Here is a 27,231-nt window from a genome sequence, read left to right as displayed (position 1 = left end):
GTTTTATTGTTTGTAGAAGAGCAAAAAGTCCAGATGAAACACAGCTCAGGAGACAGATCTGACAGAACAAAACAAGAGGAATAAACAGCCCATGTGTTTCTAAAAGTAAAACCAATGAAAAAGACTGATGCTTTTCACCCCATCCATATAGTTCTTATTAATTAATATTTTTACAATTCATCCTTAAAGGATATTTGAAGTCTTAATGTTTTGAAGTTAATGGATGAGCTGTTTACTGCGGTTTGTCCTTTCATTCCTCCTATGAGTAAACTTTTTGACTGAGTTGGACTTCTAATACGTGGCAAGGAGGATAAGCGATAGTATTGTATTTAGTTTGTGTGTTTGAGTGTTTGGGGGGGAATGGAGGACAGTGTAAGCAAATTTAAAAGATGCCAGTGGTAAAGGCTTTCTCCTTACATCCCCAAATAGGTCCAACTGAGCAATCCTCTAAGACCAGGCTGGCGGAAATGTCTTTCCTTTAGGTGTAATCACTGCAGCATCCCTTCTGAGTCGACTCCTCTTTTTCTTCTACCCTCTATCCCCTTGTGACTAACTACTTGTGTTTCTTCTCCTCCTTCCTGTGTGTTACTCAGCGACATCCTTCTTTCTTTAACAGCAGACAGAATGCATAATGCGAGTGTGTCATACCATGCCATCATGTATCTGCGTGTTGGCGGGACTCTCCAGCTGCAGCAGTTGCTTCTCAAAGAGCTGCGCGATTGCTTTATGAACTAACTCATACTGCTCCTACAGAGGAAAAAAAAAAAAGAAGAAGATGTTGATGTAATTAGGCAGGACATGTAGGGGGAAAAGTGTTGCACAAGGTCAGACAGGATGATTCAAAGAGAAAGGTGGGGAGGTGACTAAGGTGGGGAAGAAGAAAGGACAAGTTTCAGCAAATCGATACCAAAGCAAACGCATTCACTGCGTCAGACAACCTGCGTAAGAATGATAAAGGAGTTTATTGATGGACACTGGTTTGCTTTGTTATTGATTCAGTTATTTTGGAGAGCTTGAAAGTATTATTGCATTTTCAGAAGAGAGGCCCAAGACTAAGCTATAAAAGGGAGCCTTGAATTCCCATGGCTCACGGACTGTCAGCATGTTCAACTTCACTTTTAACAAATGGGTGCACATGTAGCATGGAGTTTAAAAAACTTTGATACTTATTTGATTGATGCAAAAACATTTTACATGGCTGCACAGTTACAATCATCAGCAATGAGACTCTGCATTGACAGGATCACAACAATGTAGACTAGTAAAACTTTTAGTATAGAGATAATGTATCCCCAAATTTGCTATTGGATCTTTTCAAAATCGTCTGTTTAATTTTTCATTTATTCTCTCTTAAGTCTGGTTTACATGTAAATATTCTTGATACAGTGAGTTTGTTGGGATGTGAAAAAAACATTCAATATTATTTCTGTAGAGATCAGTTATCCTGTTAATCCATCTTGTTCAGCCTGCATAAGGAATGTGGATAAACGTGTCTTGGGCCACCTCTGAACCAGGGCTCCAGACTAACTGGTTGTACTGGTGCCTTTCCCATTGATCTTCTTCAGGACAGCTTTTAGGTGCAGGTCAAACACATGGGGTGAGTTTGATGGAGGCTGCTCTGGTTTCATTTGGCTCAGGCACCCTGAAGAAACTCTTAAATTGGTGGGATAACAGATCACTCCCACATATGAGCAAATTCCACAATATTCCAGGTTCATTGTGGAATTCTGTGATTCGGTTTGTGTTTTTCACATCACAGACGTCATAGGGCCCTACTGATGCCTGGATAGTTACCACGGAGACATGACAGCTGTCAGGGTAGGAATAGGGAACATGTGGATTTGACAGAACAGTAACAAATTTCTTATAAGCCAGTTTTTCTTCATCTTAAAAGTTATATTCGACTTGCCTGTCGTTCTTCACCGTAGTGGATGCCTAACGTGCTTTGGTTGCAATTTCAGACCAACACATAAAATGGTGTACAGATGCTGATAAGAGCCAATCAGAGACAAAGACCCACCCCTTTTCTGCTTTTAACTGTCTTGTTTTATCACCATGTCATTCTTCCCTGAGCTTAGCTAAGGGGGGGATGAACACAGAATACATATACAAACATTCAGGGAGATAAAAGTCCTTGAGTTATAAAATGGTTGCACTCGTCAATCTGTCCGGAGTGTGTTACACCTGTATTTAATGCACCGCTTGCACAAGCAAAAGGAAAAAGAAGGTCAAAAATCAAAAGTACGTTAACCTTAACAACTTATTTTTAGCTCTTTATTCTATGGTAGCGATTAGCTTTTACTTCCGTTCATGTACTTGGAATAATTTTCAAAGCAATATATGCCATACACCTTATACTGTTGTCTTTTTTTTTTTTTTTTATTAACATAAGCACGTTTACTGAAATGAAGTCCAACTATTTTCCTGACAGTAAAAGAAAAACAGACCAGTCTTTGTTTGCTGGTGAAGAAGAAAAGCTTTTAAAAATGAGATCCTCATTTCAGAGATACCTCAAAGGTACCTAATTGTACCGTTAGGGGTACAGAGGATTGTCACTGGGGAGGTATGCTCAAAGGTACTAATGTTGTACCCTAAACAGTTCAGTTTGTACCTTATAAAGACCAGACGAGCCCTGGAGGTACAGTCCTTTGTACCCCTAAATGTTTAATTAGGTACTTTATTTTCTTAGAGTGTAGATGAAAGGCATTTTCAAGTTTAAATCGAACTTCTGTCATTATTTTTGATAAATTATTAGGTAGGTTTATATGATTCTTATTAATTCATAAACTGGTCTTGCTATAGATCTACAGAATATTTTATATCCTCACTGATATCAGTAAACATGTTTTCAGAAAACTTCTTTTTCTTGTTAAACCAATCAGACTTACAAGTTGTCAGCACTTCCTGAAGTGAAATCATCATACAGTAGAAATGTATTCATGCACAGGATTCATTAATTGTTCTTAAGAATTAACTACATGTCCTAAAGCATCAATACTTATTAAAAAATCAAGAAATGTGAAATTTTTCTTCTAGAAAAAAATATTTACAGGACAGTAACTTAACAATAATGAATATTTCTTTAAGGGCTTTAAGGATAAAAATAAAAGCTACTAGAACAAACCTTTGTTTGAACAGCAGAGTGTCGCTGCGTCCTCATTTCTTGGATCAACCGGAAAACGTTAAATTCCTCAGGAATTTTCTTAAAAAAAAAAGAAAGGAAAGCACAGTATAAAAGTCAACAATCATCAGGCTACTTCATGGTAAATAAACAGCTGAAAGGTATGTGTTTGTGTGTTACGTACTCCAGCTTTGAGGAGATTCCACGTGTAGTCGATAGCACAGATGGCACCCGTCCTCCCACAGCCTGCACTGTACAGACACAGTTATACAGATTTGATTAAGGTCAGCATATGTGACACACACACACACACTTGAGCTTTCACTACGTCTTTACAAGCACAAATATCAATTCTGGATTTCTGATCTTGCGAGAGATTGGGACCCAAAAATAGGACTCAAGAAACACAATGTAACAACACCACATCCAGACAGGAAGGAGACAGGAGCTACAGAGACGCTGATCGAGCCTGATGGATAAAATCATAAAACTTGAGCTCACGCTGCCACAGAGCTCTCTGTGACTTTCTCTACATCAACCCACACAAAGCATCTTCACAGTCGCAGAGACACGGCTTTGAGTCCTGCTGTGTAACAGAGGAACCCGGAAATGTCCCCGGGCTGCTCATTACAGCTTATTACACACACATGGAGACGAGTGTGTGTGCACGGCGAGTGTGCACAAGCATGTCTGCAGTAGAGTTTATAGCGTTCAAAACTGGTGTGTTTCTTTGTTTTGGTGATAATTTAAGTGTTTATGACTTTATGAACATTGTAAAAATGGGAATCTTTTGAATTTCTCTAATTAAAACATTCATGAGAATCATTCATTTTATTTAAAGTTTAAGTATTGAAGTATATAAACATATTTTTTTATTCATGGTGGTGTTTCAGAGTATGTATAGTATCATTTATTTTTACCTGCAATGTACACATATAGGGACGTCATCATTCCCTTGGTATTCTCTCATTAGCCCGATCATGTCCAGTATTGAGTCAAATGATGAGGGGACGTCATGATCCGGCCAGTTCATGTAATGGAACTGAGTTATCCTCCGAGTTTCCTGTAAACAAAGCTAAAGATTACAACTGAACCACATGACCAAGTGCTAAAACTGACAGAGAAAAACTACAAAGCTCATCAGTTACAATCAAATGTTTACTTTTTATTTATTTAAGTATGTTGTGGTGCTGTTTGAGCAGAACTGATCTAGCAGGCTGAGAATTTATAGCTGTTCCTGAAAAATTATCTAATTATACGGCAATAATTGGACTAAACGAGCAGATTTGCATTGTTTGAGGGGGTAGAAGTGAGTTAGAACTTACATTGTCATGCTGGACTACCAAAGTCCTGATAAAGTAGTCTGTTCTGCGCTGCTCTGATTCCTAGAAAACAAAGACAAAGGGTATATTTACACAATACTTGACTGAAACAGTCATCGGAGAGGAATTTCAGAAATCCGAGAGTCTGAAAACTAGCCCCTCTACTTGTTAGACATTACTACTCACAGCTGTGATGTTACACATTTAATGACTTACACAAGAGATTTTGAAATGACCAAAAGTCAGAGGTTCCTCACTGAGTGGTGGGAAATATCGCTCACACTTTTTCTACACAGGGAGAAAGAGAAGTGAGTTTTGGCTCAGAACAAAGCACCAGACAGATGCCACAACTTCCTGTTCACACACACTTTCTGGTTTTTAAGTAAACAGTGGATTAGTGATGACTAAAGACTACCAAAATACACATTTGGGCAAAACACATTTATATGGGTATACACAAGCTGTGCAAACTATTGTTCATAGTTTTTATTTATTTAATTGTGAATCAATGGAAACTGAGTCAAGGCTTTCGGAGCTCCTGATGGATTCGCCTCTCTTTTCATAAACACATCGAAGAGAGGCAAGAAAAATACCACAAATGCTTTCATCAAGGACAAACTATCCTCAACAGAAATCCTTGAAAACAATCATTGGAGACAGTCTAATGGGTGGAATAGAAAGTGTATTTGAAGCCTTGGTTGAGATAATAAATGCAAATGCTTGAGCATGCATACACATGGCATGGACTGACACAAGCAAGGTTCTTACCCTTCCCATCTCAAATTCTCGACAAGCCATTACAATAACCTGCAAAGACACAAAACAGGACGAATTACTATCAAAAGATGAACCCTGAATTTCTTTAGGTGTATAAAATCATTCTCTTTCATTCTAAAGTATCTGAAATCTAAAGTTTCTCAGTGAACTGATTAAACCTGATCACAGCTTCCTATATTTACCCATTTGGTTCCAGCATAAACTCTCCCAATTAGCTTTAAATGTCTTAAAGCCCCTATCATCACCTCTGCACCCATGCAGATTTTTTTTTTACTTGTAAATTACCTAAAAAGTCATTTAAATATAATACAAATAACCTGTTTGATTACTTTGTTCTGATTTTTACAATATCTTGTGCAGCAGACAAATAAATTGCAAATTCCATCTGCGATAAATAAAGTATTTTTTATTTAATTTTCATACATGTGAAAATGTATTTATAATGGCTTTGAAGAAAGCAAGTTTTAAATAACACCAGCTGGCTAGTTCTGCAAAAATCTGACTGAGCCATACTCACAGCTACGTTGTACTCCCAGTTCATCCTCCAGAAATCAATGACAGTGTTTGGCAGTGGACCCTGAGTTGCAATGTAGGCCTTTGGGCCACCCATACCCTGAAAAGAAAAAAAACAATGAGCTAAAATCAGACCAGTACTCACACATCATTCCATCCGGTAAGAATTTTCAGCAAAAATACAACCCAGCACATATTTCACACATAAAGCAGATAACAAAGCGAGGTCACAATTTTTACCTTGATGAAGTTTGCATTGATGTAATCTGTGTCCTGATTGGCTGTTTTCAATGTTAGCTTCACTCTACTGTGGTCAACTGGTGAGGGGAAAAAAGGGAAATAAGCCTAAATATTTTATATTGAAATACACAAAGAACACAAAAAACGAGGTGATAATGACAGGTTTAAAGAAGAGTTAAAGGGCAAAGCGGGACACGGGGATAAAAACTCCAAAGATGTTATGTTTTATCCTCATTCCTGAGTACAGTATGTGTGGGTCTGTGCGCATCTGTTACGGATGAACCAGTTCTTCCTTTGCCTTATTATCAGCTCATTCACTAAAAGCTTTAATGAATGGATGCGTGGATGAAAAGAGGAGTAAAAGAGGATAAAAGTATATTAAAAAAATTAGGACAGATGATGGGTCATTTAAGCTCTCCCTGAGGTCGATAAGTACAGGGAGAAGTCAGTGTGTATTTGAGACACCATTACATGACCTGTTATACAACTTCCTCTAAAATATAAATAATTCTACAAACATATAAGAAATTTTAAAGTATATTTTTCTAAAAAAATCCTTTCTATATCCTGTTTAGTTGTATACCTTCTTCCCTTTATTCTCTCCTCTACATTTACTTTGCTTATTAGTTAAAACATTTGACAGTGCTGATATCACCTTAGATTAAATGTGGATTTGTCTGATCAGACAGTGACATTTAAAGCTAAGCAGATAAAATTTTAAAGCTGCAAGATGATGTGGGTACCAAGGCTGTGCAGAGATTAATATTGTGAGGCAATAATTTGGATCAAAACTGCACACAAAACATTAACATGTAGCTATGAATGGCAGCATGTGAGGTGAATGCTGCAGACATATGGTGCAAAAAAAAAAAAAAAAAACTACTTGATGGCATCTGGTCTTAATCTGTACATGTGCACTTTATGAAGGATTTGTTTGTTGCTGGAGCATCGGTTTGAAAACATGCACAGTAAATGACAGAAAACGCATTTATTATAAACAAAGTAGGAGCTGGAGGCAGATATAAAGAGGTAAAGCTGAAAACACTCGTTTCTAATATAGATCTATCCAAAATACTCTGATGTTGTACCCACAGTGCAGTTATAGCTAGGGATGTCACAAATATTTAATTTCACAATTATTCATGGTATTAAATTTTCCTTAATATCATCAAAGATCATATCTGAACCAAAAGAGCAGATCAGCTCAACGTGCACACGAAACAAAACATTTTTTTATATATCAAATAGGACATCTTGCAGCCTTCCTCTAAATAAAAGGCTTGAAAACATCAGAATCTTCATAAATAAGGAGGATAAAGTGGGTTTTGGTGGATTCGATACCATACGATACGATAAGGCACAGACATGTCCAAAATGAGCCTCCATCGTGGAGATAATGTCAAATCTGGATTTTCAATATGAAACAAGTAATAACTTGATTGCTTATGTGTTAATGCAAAGGAAAAAGAAACTGTGTAATTCCACAGCTGAATCTCTCTGCATTAACGCATCAAATTTAACAGCCCTATTAAAAACACAAATACCTATAAGGTGTGCTCATGTGATTTTACACATTTATAGTGTTGGGAAATTAGCGTATAATAATAGTAATAACTGTAAAATCATGATTATTTCTTTTATAACAATTAACCAAGAAAATCTGTAAATGTGACATCGCTAACTGTAACATAAATTCGCCAATAATCAGCCACAGTTCACTAAAGCCTAAGCACAGTGCTACAGTCTTTTGTTAGCATGGAGTTGTGTCTTCCTGCTTCCTTCTATCCACAAGTTCCAGTCAAGACAAGTCACTTTGGAGTTTTGGCTGCTTGCCTTTTTTAACAGGTGGAACAAGGAACTGAGATCTGATTTCCAGAATATACACATCCAGAACATTTTTCAAATTTTACCATTTATTCAGCATGCACTTTAAACACCCCACATATTAAAAATAGAGCATATCTTTTATTTGATCATTGTCATTATAAAATTGTAACACAATGAGCCTAATTAGAAAGCATTTATAGTGATGCAACATTATTAATTATGCTTTAATTTAAATTGTCTTTAGCTATTGTTAGACAAGAACATTTAATCTTGGACTGTGGCAAATGATTGTGTGATAGGGTTACAAGCTGTAGCTAGGTTGAATAAAAATGCTCCATTACTATATGGATATATTTAAGCAAGGAAAAAAAAAACCTTTCCAGCCACCAGAGCTTAAAATGAGGTTCATATAACTTCGAATGAACAACATGACATATTACATCATGCCATTATTTATTTTAAAACAGAATATAGGTGTGTATTAACGAAAAGGAGGAAAGATATCAGTATTTATCCTATTCCATTCATATACTAAAAGCAGCATGTCATTTATTTTTTTCTCATAAACACAGCAACACCCACTAAAGCAAACAAATTAATTAATTTTCCATTGCCAGCAGTAGCAGGTCTATCATCAGTGCCTGAGGGCTAAAACCTTTAATTCCAGTAGTTATTATTGTCGACAGTCCTGTAACTAAGAATAAAGTCTGACATTGCTCTGCATCCTGCAGATTGTGGTGGACTTAGATTTTTGATTGATCAGATACTATCTGAGATAATAATGCAATTATTTGATTACTTTTAATGGAGCAGTGGATGTCAGCCCCACGTGGTAGAACTGAAAATGAGCTGCTAGATGTATCTCAGAAGGTTAAAGGGAAAAAAATGAATTAAATCAGTCAATCTTTTAGTGCTTCTCCTCTTAGTGTGTATAGAAAAAGGGACCTGTGTACCCTTTCTTTTAGAGTTGGGCCGATACGTCAGTAGCATTGGAAATACTCGCTAATCCTTCCTAAAGTAAAGGGATCAGGTTTCAGGACCATCTTTTTTTTTCCTGCTCAACCCAAGTTACGGGAAGTTACGCAAACTTGCATGTCAAATTTTTGAGTTGGTAGGCGGAGAAGCAGCAACACGTGAGTCACTGTGAGCGACATGCCTAATAAGCAGGAGTTTCTAGAAGCAGCACGAATGCTGCCAAATTTAACACCAGCGACAGATTTAACAACGCATTTGGGTTGCCATCACGTGGAAAAGCACGAGGAGTTTCCTGCCTTGAAGGAAAAGCGCAACAAACCACAGCAATGACAAACACTGGCAAATCTTTTAAAAAAAACGTGAGGAATTCGCAAAAAAAAGCCAGAAAGTCACAGCAATAACAACGTTTTAGAATTTATGGTTCTGGATGACCAGGCCCTGTCCGACATGGAAAATGTTTACTTTAAGTCCAATTTCAAGATTTTTTTTATGGAAATTCATTGATTTGAGTTTAATTACTTAAGAATTAAAAAGCTTTATTTTACAGAAGCATAACAGACATACATTTATAACAATTTTTAAAAGTCCTATTATATTTAGGCTTGGTAAGCTAAGTAAGTTAATTTTGTACAGAAGGTTCATTCATCTGAGCAATGTGTTTGTGTGTTTGTGGATGAACCTGTACTTACATGGTAGTATATCTTTATATCTGTTCTTCTTGACATTCTCTTCCCTCTCTCCTACATTGGTGGGATAGATCTTCTCTGTACGGTATTTAGTTGATAATCGCCGTAACCGCTGTAGGAAACAGGACAAAAGAAAAAATACTGGTTAATAGTTATATAGAGATTACATACGATTTAATAGCAAGTGCAAATTAAGTCAATGAACAGGAACAGCATGATCAAAAACATCAATCATTGGTGTACTTTGAGAGGTTACCGTAAACTCAAAAACTATAAAAGAACAGGGTAAACTAGTAATACAAGTCAGACTGAAATGATAGGATCAGCACGAGTCACATTGTAAACCAACGAGACCATTAGAGTTTCAAAGGTGTGAATGGACGACAGATTTTTTTATTACATTTAAATACACTGAGATTAATGTGACATAGTGTGATAAAAATATACTGACATGAATTCTAGATTCCTTTCTGCAACAACTATTTATACCACAGCATGGCAGTTTCACACACACACACACTCCTTTTTCTACTTTGTGTGACACTGCATGAAGCTGCATTAGCCAAACCTAATAGTGACTGACACTGATGAAGACACAACCAGTAAATGGGAATTTACAATTACATTGTCTCATCTGACAGCAGACCAGAACTTCTACAGCCGTCGCTGAGCACTGTAGCCAGGAAGAGAGGACTCTCAGATACAGCAAGAATCAATTTTCTTCTTTAAACATGCCACATACATTTAACAAAACTTAACATTTATATTTTTGATTAATCCAGCAGTTAGTTTTTTTCTTTTTTTGCAATTTTTCTACAAATAACTTCAGAATTTATGCACAAAAAAGCAGGTGACCTGCACCCAGCAATGTTAATGACAGCATGATCCTTAACACAGAAGCTACACTAAGATGCAAGACTGATGCACTAACTGGTTTTCCCCCAAAGTGGTTCCACAGGATTCCACTGGTTCAGAGCCAGAACAAAACTAGTTAAAATGGTGTAACCAGTATGATTAAATCCAGTGTTGCTTTCATTTTCAGACTTCACAAAGCTTTATTTAACCAGCAGTACATGTGACACATACAGATGCATTCACAAGGCTGTTTGCAGCTACATTTGTTGACATTGCTGGATGAGTTAAAGCAGTGGTTCCCGAACTTTTTGAGCCACGAACCCCAAGATGACATAACAATGTTGTATGCTAACTTTGTTTCTGGACACTTAATTCTAAATGTGAGGCTGGGAAACTATAAGAAACTTCATAAATAAGGAGGATAAATTGGCTTTTTTTTTTTGTGGATTGGGTTCAACGTCGTAACATGTAAATTTGTTTTTTTATAGACATGAAAACGGACTTACTCTATATCCAAGTTTTTTAAAGCCAAAATAAAATAATAACACTTTTACATTACATGTTCAATCTCATGCAGTTTTGAAGAAGGCACTAGATGCTAATAAGTCAATGCTACAATATGTGTTTAGACAACATTACAACCTCACTTGCAAAGATATTAACAGAAAAAAAACTATAAGTAAAGTCATCTGGGTTTTGAAGTTTTTAAGTGGTTTTATAAGAATTTCCATCTGCATACAGTCGGCTTGTAGTCAGTGATGCTGAATTGATGCCAAGGCTACGTTATTCTGACAACGTATTGTTGCTCCTGTTGTCCTGTAGATACCATAGAAAAATATGAGCATAATATGAAAAATATGTTGGATTTGTGTTGGATTTATTTATGGTTTGACATAAATAAAATATAGTGGAGTGGAGTAGTGGAGCTAAGTTTGTTTGGTTACTTGAATTAATAGATACGGAATAGATTTTAAAGTATTAAGTAGCCACGGAGTGAGAAAAAAAACCCAGAATGGGGGAAAAAAAAGTTGCATTGAAAATCCTGATTATCATTTAATAACTGAAGCAACCTAAATCGTAATCAAATCGAATGGTGAAGTCCCTAAGATGGCACACCCCTAGTTTAGACTATTATGTGAACAACAACACAAAAAACAAATATTTTGAATTGAGCATTAGGACCTAAAGTGTGAACAGAAGAGATTTCTTGTCTAAAAGGAGTTTGTTTCATCTACATAACGTCTAGGGTTTGACTGCCATCATTTAATTTGTATGAGTGAACCGCAGCTGTTATTGTCAATGCAGTTTCCTTGGTCAATAATTGGCTATTTGATTTGATTATTGTTATATTTATCACCATGATAAATCATCCCTACGTTCCAGATGATGTCTCTAAGACCAGATCCAAACTTGTGTTGCATTTCTCAAACACATGCTGATTATCTGCTGCACAATCTCACAAGTTTAATGGGAAATGTGCAAATTTTTCCCCAGTTTGCTGTAATTGAGGTGAAATGTGCTACAAATGGAAGCTACTTGATGTCATTACAGCCTGACTTTTCAAACATGTGTGCATGTTTGTCTCCTGGGCTGCAGCCCAGTACAGAAGCAGACCTCTGCTGCAAATGTAATTCACATGAGGCCAGAAGAGCTCTAATGCTATTACCACACACACACACACATACACACTTGCACAGCTGTGTTTCCGCCCACAGTCCCTGTGTATACCACTCTTACTAACTCTTTTCTCTCTCTTGCTTCCTCTCCCTCAGTTACTGAAAGTCTCTTGTTGTGGTTTACGAAGATTATCTTTTTAGGGCACCTCTGTGCTACTTGTGTTAACTGTGTGTGTAGGAGCGTAATGTGAGGCCCACACTGTGCAGCAATATCTGATACCTCAAATATTATCGAAAGACAACTTTCATATAAAAAAAAATAAAGCTGGATTTATTTAAGGTTTTCTTTAGCTTAAGATCACTTGAAGAATCCATTTATCGTATCTCGAACATGCCTGCTTGTCTGCATCTACAGTGGCTCGGACGTACGCTGAATGGGGAAACTAGAACATGAGAAAAAGGTCTTTGGTAACTCAGGATATCAGGATGTGCAGTGCATGTCCGTGTTACATTAACAAGAGGGAAATTCGTAGTCAGGGCCAAAGAGAAGAGGTGGGGCCATTTTTCACGAGGCTCCAGAAGCCTGAACGCCCACGCTGACTTTCTCAGACTTTGAGAGTAAGAGTGGGGAGGAGTGACAGAGACAGAAACAGTGTAAAGATGCCTTTTACCCTCACTGTCTCAGAAAGAAAAAATACTGACAATCAAAAAGGGCCCCTGAGAGTGATAACATGTGAATGCTATCAAAATTTAGCAGCAGGAACTTTTTATGACTCCAAAAGTTTAGCAGCTGAAGGTTTGTAAAAGTTTTACTGTGATGGCTCAGGACCACAGTGGAGTTGTAAATAGAAAAGTCAAAAAGTGAAATTCTGTAGCGACTTCAGAAAGCGCTTGCTAGACTCTGTCCACAGAGATGGTGGAGATTGAGCATCACATGAGCAGAGAAGCGCACTATGAAGCAGGTTTGACATAAATGTTTCTATCTGGATTAGCTGACGCGACAAAACCTTAAACCCCATTCAGAGATTGTGTCACAGCAGTGGTTGCTAACTTTGAAAGGTAGTGGTCGTGGAAAGGTAGAATTAAACGTGTCATTTAACACCTCTTTAAAAAGAAAACAGGGTCAGTCCTGGGAAGTAGATATCTTAAACTTTAACCAACTCAGAGGTTGAAGAATGAAGCAGTTCTTCCTTAAATATGCGCTTCTATTCTTTCACAGAGTATCTGATTAAATATTCTTGCATTGTGATGAATTTGTGCTTTTGCTGGGTGTAAAACTAACAGCAGACTATTTTTTACCTGCTGATCCTCATCTAAGGAGAGACAGCAGCTCAAATCGTAGCAGCCATAACTTACTGCAGCTGCTACGACCTGCCGCGAGTCTCCGCAGCTTTCCAGAGCTGCTGACAGGCCAGAGTAACAGTGCTAACGGCTCAGGACCACCTGGTTCATGTGTACCTGAGGAGATTCAGGAGGGGAAAAGTCTTTCACCTCAAAGACACTCTGTGGTGTAGCTGGTTTGTGAATCTCGCTTTCCATCTTGCCAGTGAGCTGAGCTGCTGTCTGTCAATCATTTCTGCCTGTGTATCCCGACCTGCCCACTCTCCGCTCGCTGATCAACACACACCTCTCACCCCAACCCTTGCAGTTTCGTGCATTTTTCCAATTGAGCATTGGGTGCTACGCAAAAAGTAGGGGGTGTAGTTATACTTTAAGTGAAAATCTTCTTTGTGGATCTTATTAAAAAGTTTGCGGGAAATGGAAAAACCCAGATTTCTTGTCTTTTATCTAAGTCATTATTATGAAATGATTTTTCCAGTGTCATTTAATAGGCTAAAAAAAACTTACACAAGTGCCCCTTTTCTGTCTCCTTGCCATTGTCCAACAGACGAGGCCTGTTTCTAATTACACTTACTTCCTCTGTTACACAAAACACACACACGTGTGTGTGTGTGCTTACAAGAATAATGGCTGTGCTTGAAGGATGCAAAAAGAAAGAAATATAACAGGGGGGCAACCTTTGGATGCTATTACTGCATCTACTTTCATTTCATATATAACAAAAAAATGAAGGAGAAGAAAACATTTTAGTGAAGGAGAAATAATTATTTGGAGAAAAGAAAAAGTACACGGGGATTAGTAAGAGAGGATGGGGAGAGGAAAGAGTGGTGAAGGACAAGAGAGTCAAAGCTTTAAAGAGGCTCTTGTTAACTAAGCTAATGGGCCCTTTTATTCAGGGTCTCTATCCTCCATTCACACGTTCTATTTACACACTCTGCCGCTTCACAATAGCATCTGGAGGTGGGTGCAGAGAAAGGGGGCAAAGAGAATTAATATCCTTGTTGCTATCAGGACTCAAGTGTACTCTTTCACTCAGTTCTTGTTTGTTATCCAACAGTCGGCTTGGCAGTGTATCAGTTTCTGCAAAATATAACAAACAAGAGAGCGAGTCTGGATGGTAATCTGGCAGAAGAAGAGAGGATATGTGGAATGTGATTACAGCAGAGCATCCTTTGATCGTATTTTCTCCTTATGGCTTGAAGTCTTTTGGGGGTTAAAAATAAAAAAAAATCAATTAGTTTATTGACTTTTCTTTCTTTCCTTTTGACTTATTGATTACTCAGTCTATGAAATGGTGTAAAACAGTGAAAAATGCTCCCCAGATTAATATTTTTTTTCTGTCTGATCAGCAGGGTGAGGTGGAAAAATGCGGCAGAAATCATTACTCCAAAACATAAAAGGGTATAAATACATTTTATGGTAGCTAAGCCTTCCACTACCACAGACTTTAGAGAAAATTGCTAAGTCTGTTGCAAGCAATTATCATAAAAAGCATATTTAAAACCACAATAAAAATGCTCATTTTTTCAGAAAAGAATAACTTTAATATATTTCTTATGCTTTTACAGGCAGAATGCGTTCAAATATCCTACACAAACCTACACAAAAATGTAGTTGCATCTGCAAAATGTATTAATGCTGCTTAGTCAAATTCCAGCAGCTGATGGATTTCTGTGCATCAGCTTTGTTTTATGTCCATGTCCCTCCTGGCTTTGTTCATTATGTGCACCCACCTTTCTTTACCCTCCTACTTCCATTATTCACTTCAGAGAAGTTAACAGCCTGACTGAGTTGGCCTGTTTCCTGTGAACGTTCGGCATCCACTGCCACACACACAATCACACACATAGAGGTGGAGCCCCCAAAAGGCCTGTACCAACTTCAGAGTCCCTTCCGGGTATGGCTGAGTCATGTGTGTTCATAGACACATTTCTTTACAATGACTTGACTTGGCCCTGAATGGCTTCATCCCAGGGCAGTCACTGGGCAAAAAAAGAAGGTTAAGATAGAGGGGAAAGATTAAACAAAACAAAAAAAAAGCTAGTAAAGAAAACCTTGTAGAGGCTAAAAGAGTTGTTAGTGGGTCTAACCTACTTTCCGTCTCCTGGCTGAGTAAGCCAGCATCTCTGTACTTCCCTGGCACATTAAATAATTCACACACATACACAGAGAGAAACACATTCTGTTTCTTGAACTCAGCAGCGAGCATCGATTGGTAGAAAACATGCTTTTCCCGCAGAGCCGGTAGGGGAAATGTATTTGAGTGTGTGTGGCCAGGAAGTGAGGTTGTTGAGAGCTGGTGTCAGACAGGCTTTTCTGATGGTCACCTTCCGTGCAGACACACACAAGCTAAAATAGGTCATCCCTTACAATGCTCTCAGGAAAAAATCCATCTCTTGTGTTGCTAGCAAGCAGAGAAAAGATGCACTGCAACAGTGCAGAGATTTAAAAAGGGGCTGTACAGCTCTCGGCAAGTCTGCTGCTCTGCTTGCCTTCTAACAACTCAATAAGCATGACTGATGCTCTCTCTGCTTTTTTCTGTATAAAGACATATTTAGTTATACCAAAAGATAGCTGTGATAAATATTTAATACTCTAAGAATTAATCCAGCACAGGAATTAAAGAATTAGCTTGACGTTTTGAGAAATACATTTGCTGGAAATTAGAAGAAAAGATCAAGATGAAGCTCAAGCAGCATGTTAGCTTCACTCTGGACAAAAACTACAAAGAAACTCATTCAAAATTAATTTACTGGCTTTCAGCATATAATGTTGAACTCTTAGCATAGTTTGTAATGTGATTATTTTCTTTACAGGTTGGGAACCTGAAAAGTCACTTCTCAACTGGAACAAAAAAAAATAGTGGCTCTTCTTCACAAACCGTGGCTTCAGCAAAGGCTGAGTTAGATAGTAAAGAAGGAATACTGCAACAGTAAAATAGACTTGGGCAAAAGTGAAGCAGGACTACATGTTGCAGGTCTATCTTTCAGGCTTCCAGACAGAGTGATGGGTCATTGACCAGCAAACCAGGTAACAGGGACGCAGAATTCAACCAGCACAGCAGCTACAACCGAAGACGTTACTGAGTACCACCTTCCACCCGTGGATCTTGTGCATGAAGATGGTTGACTACATAAAGCAAGGTTGCAGATAATCAATGCCATTCACTGTTTTGCCCCCACAATTTCTCTTGTGGAGTAAAGTCCACCCACTTTGGTTTTGTTTAAACTGGTATTAACATGGTCCGGAATGCAAGAAAGCACCAAGGTTCTGAGGCTTGAGAACGGAGCCAGGACCAGAACAGTGTCGGTGTTCGGTGAGAAAGAGCCAGACAGAAAATCTACCTGCACTTGATGATAGTTTCTCTTTCATCGACCGCTTTTACAACAAATCTGTTCTCCTACTTCCGACCATTTTCCGAAAATTGTAGCATTCACAAAAATCTTCATATTTGTGCCAACACGTTTAAACAGAATCAGCATTTGTGTTTTCTGCTTTTGTTCATTAAAATACAATAATTAAAACAATGTTTTTGTCAGATTTTTAAATCATTTTTGGTAATGTACAAAGCACTTTGTTATTTAGGATTAAAGTAAGATATTGCAGATCATGTCCAAATGTTATGAATTCCCTCAAGGGAAAACTGAACTATTTTTCATCCATTTATTTAATTCAAGAACAAGTCGCAGTCAAGACGAATTTAATTCTTAACACTATCGGTGCAAAAAACACTGCACACACGCCAGATCTGTTGCTCCAACCACAAGAATATCACTCCATAAATGTCCAAGTCACCTGTGACTTCCAGATCCACCTGCTGAATGTAGTCTTTAGTAATTAAAATTTATTATTATATTATATTAATTTGTTTTATTGAGAAATCAAGGTTATAACACCTGTCAGATTCACCTGGAGGATTCATTTTAAAATGATGCCACAGCAGGTGGAAATTTGCTTTACAGACTCTATAAGGTAAGTAAGTATGAAACTATTGTACAGTATGTAATGAAAATTCATTCTACAGTCAATCTTCCCCCTTTAGCCACAACACCACGAGGATGTGCATCTTGACGCGCTCATGGGACCAGACTGCAGGCTGCTGTCCAAGCTCAGGAGTAATTAATGACGTGTTTGTATATAAAGCTGTTTTTATATTATTTAAAGCTCACCATATGATTATTTATAATCAGGTCAATATTTTAAAGATGAAGAAAATCAGGCTTCATTGCACATTTTTATTATTATTTTTTGTTTTCATTTATCCTTGTGTCGTTATGTTGTTTGTTTTATTATTTCTTGTCTGTCTGGCCTCTGTCTGTTTGCACAGGACCCAGAAATCTTGACCTTTTATGGGCATTTTTTTGGGCCACACTTTAAACTTGAGCCCAGTTGCAATTGCAGAGAGCTTGTTCACTGGTTCACCTAAGCTGACAGCCCAGGTGAAGGATAGGGACTCGAACCCAGGTCCTTCAGACGCAAGTCCACCTCTGAAAACACTAGGCTACCACTGCCGATTTTCCTTTAGTAGTAAAGTTTCTTTGTGCCAGGTGACAGGTTAGCAGCTTGATTTATGAGAAAGTAACTGAATAGAAAAAAAACAAAACAATACCAAACCCAATCCTATATACTACTGGTCATTAGCTAAAGATTTTTCCAACAATAATGTCAAACAGCTTGCATCAGTTACTAAACACACTTCAACATAGTGTAGCCAATTCCATTAACTGATCACGGGCTAATATAGGTCAGTGGAGCACTCATAGCTTGAATGGGCATGTACATGCACAAATACACTAGGGTATTAAAAGCCATTCAATGGCACAAAGCAGAATGTGATTTTCTTTTATTAGCCACCAGACTTCCTCTTCTTTCTGTCTGTCATCCTTTCATTTTCAATTTTAACCGTCTGCCACAATCACTGCCTGCACTCTACACCAACACCACAAGAAGCACATCAAGTTATAAACAGAAATTTCTATTAGAAAGCCTTTGAAAACCTTACACTTGCACTTTGTGTAAACAGGAGTTTGTGTGTGTGTGTCTATGACCAGCACATGCATTTTGATATCAGCAACACATTGGTCGCAGGAAGCACCTGTGCTTAACTGAGCGCACCAACTTACAGTGCCCATCACTTCTGGGTGCCCACTTCCTTTGGGACCAACCGAGAACGCTCTACAGTGCACTGCAAAACTCAAGACAGTCAAACACAGAAAAGCTGCTCGTGCTGCTTCCTCTGACTAATGAGTCAGTGTTTGTTCCTTCTTACTGTCAAAAGACAAAACAAAATCAGTACAAAAAAAAGCAAAGGGAAGGAAAAATTACTGAGATGATGAAGGAAGTGGGAATTTCAATAGAACAAAGGGCGATTTAAAAAATAAATAAATGAAGCATTTTATATATATATCCATCACATCTATATATACATACATACATACATATACATAAATATATAGTGTATCATACACTGTATCACATCATGTACAGGGCTCTACAGTGCGACTGTCTGCGTACTCTATGTGAAGAATGACACTGGGATAAAAACCATTTAAAAGAATAAAAGATGAGTTCTATCCTCTGATTGGCTCTGATCAGCAGCTGGACCCAAACTAAAAACTTAGGTCCATCAGTACAACCAATGCAAAAAGTTAGTCTGGAGCAATGATGTATTGTACTGTATCGTTTATTTATTTTTTGTTACATCTCTTTTGTTTGTTTGAATTTGACTGTCTTCAACCCCCCTCCAGCTCCGCAGCTGACCACCATGTGACTTACAGAACAACATTGCAGTTGCCCTGCCTCTGTCTTTACTTCGCTCTCTTTCTTTAAAATAAGTCTGAAACACAACTTCTATGTATTCTGCATAATTTCAAAGATATGTGGTTATGATAAGCGGGTAAAATGTGAAGAACTGAAAGCGGCTGCTTAAACCCACTAACCAATAATTGTAACTTATTTTGACTTTCATACGAAAGCAAAAAAGGGTTAACTGGTATTGCAGCAGGAAGCAGATGTGGATAAACTTAATTTAATCCCAGTTATCTGACACATGTGGTCTTTTGTGTGTTTAGTGTGTGTGTACTTGTATTTAATGCTTCCCTGTTTAGATATATGCCACCCAATCAAGAGCCAAAATGGTGACTTTGCACTCACAAGCCCAATTCTGTAAATTTACCTGCTCCCATGTGATTTAACAAAACTTAAATCAAGGCATTTTTTTGACTTGTTTACACTTTGTCCACCTCAGGAAGCGTTCAGCAGAATAAATGCTATTAAGTGTGAGTGCAGGTAAATTAGTGTGAGCTGTCATATGACTCCTCTATGCATCAGTTTCCTTTCACATAACTTGAACATTACCCGCATACAGCATCACTGTAAAATTTCCTGTGCTTTGGCGTGGGTGGTCCTCTTATCTTGATCAATTAAGTTCTTCTGCCATGTTGGTGGGGTCAGGTCGCTTTCATCCTGTAAAGCCTCTCTCACACACACAATAAATGCTTAACGGAAATATTGTGTTACCTCTCTTCTGAGAAACAGCCAGCTCAGAGGCAAAAAGGCAGCTTTCTGGGTTAAGTCGTGGGAAGGCGTTGGTGAGAATGAAGGAGGCTTGTGACACCAGAAGAAATTGGGAAGTCTTGTTTCTAACAGTATTTGCCACACACACTCAGTCCCCTGCAGTCTACCCCGCTTTACCAACGCACAAAAACAAGCTCATAAAACTACTGACAAACAGCCAGATTCTCATTTTTCAATGAGAGATGGAAGCAAAGTCTTTCACTCAGACACCTCCATCTGAAGCTTCAATGCTACTACAACAATTTTCTTTGCTTTATCTTGAATTATTATTTTGGTCAACTTGAAGAAGTTTAAAAAATAGCCTGGCTTCTGCTCCCACAGGCCCTCCAGCTCATTTTCAACATGCCTCTCTGATGAGTCTAAAAATGAAAGAACAACATGCCAAGCATTCTCCAGATGGCACATTATTTAAGTAAAAAAGAAACTAAATAATGTGCTATCTTTTATACAAAGTTTTCATGCACAAATAACCTGTAGATGGCATTCTGACAGCAGTGGATGACTCTGTCAAGTTCATCTGCAGGTCACTGAGAGAAATTTACATAAAACATACCATTACCACCAGGGATGTTCCGATACCGTATTTTTCTGTCCGACACCGATTCCATTACCTGGGGTTAAGGTAACTGCCGATACCGAGTACCAATCCCATACCTGTGTTATTTTATGAAGGGGCTTCTTAAAAGTAGGTGGTGGTTTACTGGCTTTCTTTTGCTAATTTCTTGTGTTTTTAAAAGCATATGCCAATATTTTTTTGTTCAGTTAGTTGCTTTTTTTTCCTTTAAAACAACAAAATCCATGTGCTTTTTAACGTGAATCCAACCCAGTGCTTCATAAGGTTGCTGGAAGGTTGGAAACTTCAGCCCTGCATATTAGGCATGTCTGTGTTTTGCTAGTGGGATTTTCTAATGAGTAGTAATGCCAAATTGCTAACATAATGCTAATGCTAAACGTTAGCTCAACAGTGACTTAGATGCAGCTGCTACTCCGCCTAATTTGAAACAATCTTCACGCAAGATTGTGTAACTTCCTGTGTCTGTGTGGTGGGGTTGGGCGGGATAAAGAAGAATTATGATTCAGTTTCCGTGTTATCAGATGGTGTTTAGACAAAAATACTATCTGATCCTGATCCCCTTTCTTTTGTCAGGATTGGCAAATTTTTCTGATGCTAATATCGATATTGGCCCAACTTTAATCCCTACTATACTGTTACCCACAAATAGGGACCTTGCATCCCTGACCAACAGTTGGTAAAAGTCTAACTACAAATACTTGCATATAAAGACACACATATTGTCATCTTGGGCATTTTGGCACATTCACATCTTTTTAAACAGGGCACTGTTTGCACTTTTTCTACTTTCTTTGATGTGCTGCTGGTAGTCATCTGCATGCAAAGGTGTGGAAAAACACACAAATATATGCACGGAGAAGCTGAACCCTTACACTCCGTCTAGACCCCAATACTGAACCCAAAAGCAGACACGTGTGTTTGCATTGGTAAAATAATAATAAACCTGCTGTAATGACATGTTAGTTTAATTTAAGCATCTAATTTAGTTTCCATTTTATAATTTACTTCCTGTCTTTGCATCACACCCTTTTTACTTTTTCACACTTCAAACTGTCTGTAGCGAAACTTACTGAAGATTTTAGTACATCTACAGTGACAGTCTGTTCTTATTTAAGCCACGGATGTATTACATGAGGAAAATCAGCTTAAAGGAAACATTAAAAATGTGTGTTGCAGTAATACGTCTTTAGATGCACATATCCAGTGTATGAATCATGATTATTTACCTCTGAATATTCTTCAATGACAGTTTGTTTGATCAAGTTTTCTGTAAAATTATCAAACCTGCAAACCCATGCACACAGCAATATGAGACATTTTGAACTTTAATGTTTCTATCAGGCTGTGTGGTGGGTCAATCACTTACATTTCCCATTACACAGAGGTCACTGGCTCAGTTTCTGCATGCCTGTATGTCTGCTATAAACAGCTGTGTTATCAATCAGCCTGGCCTGGAGCTTAACTTTACACTATAGCCACTTCACACACTGTACTGAAGGTGTAAATGTGTAAATGTTTGCAGTAAAAATTATATGGAAAGAAGAAAGAGGAAAAAAAGAAAGAAAAAATGAGCATAGACACCCTCTGTGCCCACAGAAAGCAGCAAGAAGCGTGCAGTCTGCCCATAGAATGATGCTTGTTTCATAAAACCAGGTTTGTGGGTCAGCAACACAACTGAACCCATCTGAATGTAACCATTAGTATTAAAGGTGACTGAAGCTGAGTGAACTGGTGCTGAGCTTTTAAAATCAAGTTTCACATCAATAGCTGTAACTGGGCGCTCAACAGATGACTCGCTTGCTGAAGTCATGTGATATTCAGAACTATCCTGTATTTAGGCCAACAGCAGTTTACATCTGGATATCTTCCCCCGCCTCCCAACTAATAATATTCTTTCATATTCTACACATCACATTTATTAATGCAGCATTTTCCCGAAAGCGCTCTGTAAACCTTAATAATCTTGATGAGATTCAGTCAAAATGACTTTAAAGTTGAATTTCATTCCTCTTTTTGCTCCTTTCACTAATTTATTTTAAGTAATCTGTTGTTCTAAACCTATTTTCTTTGTACCTGATAATTCATATGACTTTATTATACACCGTTTCAATTTTTCCTGAGTCGAGCAAATTTTACCAGCTGTTTGGCTTATTGCAAATCTTCTCTGGATGTGTCTGTGCTCTTGCTTGCCATTTGTTTATAAAAAAAAAGAAAAGAAAAGAAAGAAGAGTCTCTCTTACATACGTGCACTAATACATGGTTTGGAAAATCATGGGTTGACTGAGCCAGTTGATAACCACCCTTGTGAAACTTATAAGATTGCTACTGTTTGGTTTTGTAGAACCAGGAACTGGACAGATAGACCAATTTTGCAAAACCTGTATCTTGAGACAGCTTCCAAGACTTAACAATCCTTTTTTCCCACTTCCATTTTTGTATTTGAAAACCATATTATTAGAAAAAAACATAAACTTGTGAGCATACTCTTAAATCTTTTGATATGGTGTCCGACATATGAATTGGCTAATGTATAGTGTTGTATAGTACAACTTAAAGCATGCACTTGCCACAAAAGAAGGAAGATGGTCAGTGCAGTAATCGACATAGTTGCTCCACAGCAGCCAGTAACCAACATCTAATCAAGCTATAAAGTTTTGCAGCACCAGGATTAAAAACAAAAATATGACTGACTGTCATGTTGTATATTTGTGTCCTTGTACTTTCAAAGAAGGCCACTCAGAAAATATGGCAAATGTAGTTTATCTCTATAGAAATGCCATAGAAACAAACAATGTAAGCGAGGATAGTTCAAAGTAAAAATGGATTTTACAGATTAGTCTGATTGGGTCAAACAATAAAGGTAACAACTGAACACTACAAGACACACTAGGTGTCAAGTGGGAGGAAAAAAAGAAACTAAAGCGATCCTGCTCTATCAAACTGCTAAAAAGACTACTGAACAAAGCATATAATCTCTGACTCCTGGCCCTACCACAGACTGTAATTATGCCTATAAAACATATTCTATATATAAACAACAATAGGCAGTTGAAGTAGGAGTTGTGTAAGGGTGCTCTGGTGATTCAATGCACAGAGGAGGACACACCATGAACTTGTGATATTGTAAGTTTAACTCAAGCAACTGAGAGCTCCACACAAGGCTTGACATTGGAAAAAACTGACTGGCAGCACCTAGCTAAAACTCTTCCTTACATGCAGGCTGCAGCTTGGTATGCTGACACACAACCCACCTGCAGACAGTCAGGACAGATTTTCTTGAGATCTGGCTGAGGCGTTAGCTTTAATAACTCTAACAAGTTGACGCTGCTAAAAAAAAAATCTATCTTGAAGCTCCATTTACTTTAACCCCATTAAAAAACTTCATTTGTGTAATATTAACTCGATTACTGTAACTAACCAGATAAAGGAAAGGGTTCATACTAAAGCATTTACATGGCACAAAGACACACTTATATGAGTTTGACACTATTTGCTTTCTGGGGAGATGCAAGATAGTCTAAAAGCTAAGAGGTCTTATACACCAAACTGAGAATTAGCTGTCTGAAGCACCTTTCTGTGTGTGTACCCCATCACTATTGTTAGACTGTCTACGTTTTGTTTTTGTCAGATATAACTTGTCATATCACCGTGTGGTATCAAAGTGCTCACTCTGATTGGCGCTTCATTTTAGTGAATGAATGTAGGAGAAGGCAAGCAGTGAAGCTAACGGCTAACTTAACATAATCAAACATCAACTTCTAATTTTTGTCATCTTCATTTTTCCTAAATAAGTAACACTTTCACAGCGACATGGTCATCAAGTTAGGTGAAAAACTGAAGACTAACAAACAATCTTGACTCAAGTGAGAACCCTCTTCTTCAATGTACGAACTGGGCGACAGCTGGAAATCGTCTTTAAGGTGTGTTCAAGTGTGATTTATTAACACCCAGCAGGGGGCCTCTCATCAACGCTGGTTCTTCATGTTGGTTTGAAACAGTTTTAAATGTGTTTCACTGTAAAAAACAATTAACTATCAAGCCGATGAAGCTCATCTAACCAAAAAAGACATTAAATATAGATAAACAATTGAAGCATTAATAGCAGCAAAGTGCAGAGAGATTTTATTACAGAGTAATTATAAAAAATACACTCACCTAAACAGCTAACTGTAAGATCACACAACTTTGCCTATGATTCTTCCTTTTGTGCTCTATTAGAGGACTGTGGTTGCAATAGAAAGTTTAAGAAGGCATGGCTGTGTAATAACATGAATGTGAGGTACAAAAGTGCTAAAAAGAGAAGCTACATTTATGGTAACTCAATGTTTACAAGATGATTTTAAAGTCAAAGAAACCAGCAGCCAGTAAAATAAAGACAGAATGAAGATTTTAAGATGTCAGTTAAACATGTGGTTTAAATATGTAAGAAAAATGTTTCGTATCTGAACACTGAACTAGTTTGGTGCACAACTTCTTAACTTAACGCTCATAAAGAAGACTCAAAACCAAACATGAGCACATAACTAGACAGAGACGTGGAGTTGTACTTATTTTTCACTTTGTACTTAAAGCATCAATCCAAAGTTTGCCAAAGAGCTGACAAAGTTCTACTTTTAAAGCCAGGACAAAACGTTATGAAATAACCCAAGAAAGAATGTTGCAAGCTCCAGCAAGCAGCTTGCATGAACTGGAGTGTGCCCGAGTATTTGCAAGTGTAGGCAAAAGGAGGAAAAGTTAACTTAGGCTGATTGGCCTCCCTCCAATAAAATAACAGTCAAATACATTCAAATAAATGTTAAAATGTGCTTGAAAAATGATTCTGATAGAAAGGAAAACCTGACCAGACCCGCCTACCTTTTGATTAACTTGTAGCTGAGACCTGTTTTGAGATTCCTCAATAGTGTTTCACTTAAATGTGTCCTTTTCCACCACAAAACCTCCAGACATGTCCCACTCATAACCACCCCCCAAAAAGGTCACTCAGCACAACAAATCTTATTACAGAGGTTCCATTCCCACTGAGGCTATTTCAGCTATTTCACAAGCCTGGAAGTAGGAGAGGTCCTATTTAAAGTCAAGAATTGCAACATCCAAAAATTACAACTGCCAGTCTGTCATCAAAAAGCACAGCAAAATATGCTAATGAAAGAACCAACAACTCTTTAACTGAATAGATTCTTAAGACAGAGTAATTATTAAAATATTTAATATTCTGTATGCATTTAAGACTGCCTCTAAGATTTAATTATAATCACAAATAAGACACGTGTTGCTGCTGACAAGTATGGAAAGCATCTAGAGAAGGAATGGTTTTATCTAGTAGGTTTAGTAGTAGCCACAATATCATAAATATTTAATTGAGGTTATTAGTTGTACACAACTAAAGGGATAAAGTGAAACCATAAGGGGTAATATATGCATTTAAGTTTAGCTTTGTGGATACTGACTGCATAAGAAGTAGAGGAAAAGATCATGAAGAATTGCCATGTATCCCAACAATCAGACATGGTTAACAGACAGTAGTCAAAAGCCACAATAACAGTGCTCCTCAGTCTGAGCCCAGCGGCTCCAGCAACGCCACCTAAAAATTAGCCCTGGGCTTTTAAGTGACTGGAATGAGTCCTGTTTAGCCGCTTGCCTTTTTAATTGAAAGAAACACAAGTCGGTGGTGTTTCTGTGGTTTGGGAGACAATGCTAGGCCGCCATAAAGCCTGGAAATGGGAGGAAAAGGAAGAGGGCAGTGTGGCCGCCCCTGCCTCACCTCCTGGGGGATACAGGGAACCAGGAGACGGGAAGAGGGGGGTAGGATATGGAGGGTCAGTATGGAGGAAAATGTGGAGAATCTGAAAGGGAGACAGACATAAGATATAGAAGGTACTGTTAATTTCGACCCACCATGAAGTCGCAGCCGAAGTTGTCCTCTCCCCTCTCCTCGTCCCCTTCGCTCATGGCCTTCACCCCCTGGATAAACTTTCTCAGGATGCCGGCTTGATCCATCCTTCAGTCCTCTTGCAGCGTGCCTTACCTCAAAAATTTTCCAAACTAGCAAGGGGGGGACAATTTTTTAAATAATAAAACAAAAGCGGACACAAGGGAAAGGATATGGGGGAATAAATAAAAATAAATAGGCTTCACGGGTCCTCCCAGAGAGTCATCGTCGGTCCACAACAACACATTTTTTTTTTATTATCGCCCCATGTTGTTTCTCCCTTTCCTTCTTTCTTCTGGACTGTTTTCACAACGACAGCGATTAGTCCCAAAGAAAAGCAGCTACGGCCTGCTTTCCTGTCCTCCAAATAAGTTTACAACCGTGGATAAATATAAACTGTAAATACTTGGTTGTACAAAAGAAGGAAAAATAAAGAAAAAGGACCAAAAAAAAAAAAACCCCAGTCCGGCCAGTCTATCTACCCCTCCCAGTCTACCTCGATTGCCACATTCACACACTGCTGCTCGTTATTCGCTACTGGGGAACATCCGGACTGTGCAAGCCAACGAGAGGTAGGTCCGCCTTTTCCAGGATATGCCTATCTCTGATTGGCTAGTAAAGAACCAACTTTAGAATGCTATTGGCTGAAATGGACGAGACTCCAGTATAGAGACAAATCTGATTGGATAGAATATGTGCCAGTTGTTCCCACGCTCACCGTCAGTTGTATATATTGACATTGTAACTTAATAATAATAATAATAATAATAAACCGTGAAAAAGTAATATTGTAGTTTAAATATAATACTAGGTCAGACTAGATTAATCATTTATTGCAACAAAGTAAATAACTTTAACCCCTAACCCCTTATATCTGTA

The 27,231-nt window shown here is 38.0% G+C and overlaps 1 protein-coding gene across 3 annotated transcripts in view; it reads right to left on the bottom strand.

The window, feature by feature from the left end:
• Positions 1-26,869, bottom strand: part of ptpn12 (protein tyrosine phosphatase non-receptor type 12) — a 41,987-nt gene extending 15,118 nt beyond the window's left edge. For all 3 annotated transcript variants that reach the window (XM_041976944.1, XM_041976942.1, XM_041976945.1), the window contains exons 1-11: positions 26,319-26,869; positions 9,465-9,573; positions 5,974-6,050; positions 5,738-5,833; positions 5,212-5,250; positions 4,660-4,731; positions 4,447-4,506; positions 4,042-4,184; positions 3,306-3,372; positions 3,125-3,202; positions 649-747 (exon numbers count right to left, since the gene is read on the bottom strand). In XM_041976944.1, coding sequence (XP_041832878.1) covers positions 649-747; positions 3,125-3,202; positions 3,306-3,372; positions 4,042-4,184; positions 4,447-4,506; positions 4,660-4,731; positions 5,212-5,250; positions 5,738-5,833; positions 5,974-6,050; positions 9,465-9,573; positions 26,319-26,420 — 942 coding nt within the window. In that variant the 5' untranslated portion in view covers positions 26,421-26,869. The remainder of the gene's footprint in view (positions 1-648; positions 748-3,124; positions 3,203-3,305; positions 3,373-4,041; positions 4,185-4,446; positions 4,507-4,659; positions 4,732-5,211; positions 5,251-5,737; positions 5,834-5,973; positions 6,051-9,464; positions 9,574-26,318) is intronic.
• Between the last annotated feature and the right edge of the window lie 362 nt (positions 26,870-27,231).

This window comes from Melanotaenia boesemani, chromosome 23 (genome assembly GCF_017639745.1).
Source record: "Melanotaenia boesemani isolate fMelBoe1 chromosome 23, fMelBoe1.pri, whole genome shotgun sequence".
Lineage (NCBI taxonomy): Eukaryota > Metazoa > Chordata > Actinopteri > Atheriniformes > Melanotaeniidae > Melanotaenia > Melanotaenia boesemani.
Note: the sequence above shows the minus strand (reverse complement) of the source record. Positions and strands in the feature narration are given on the sequence as shown.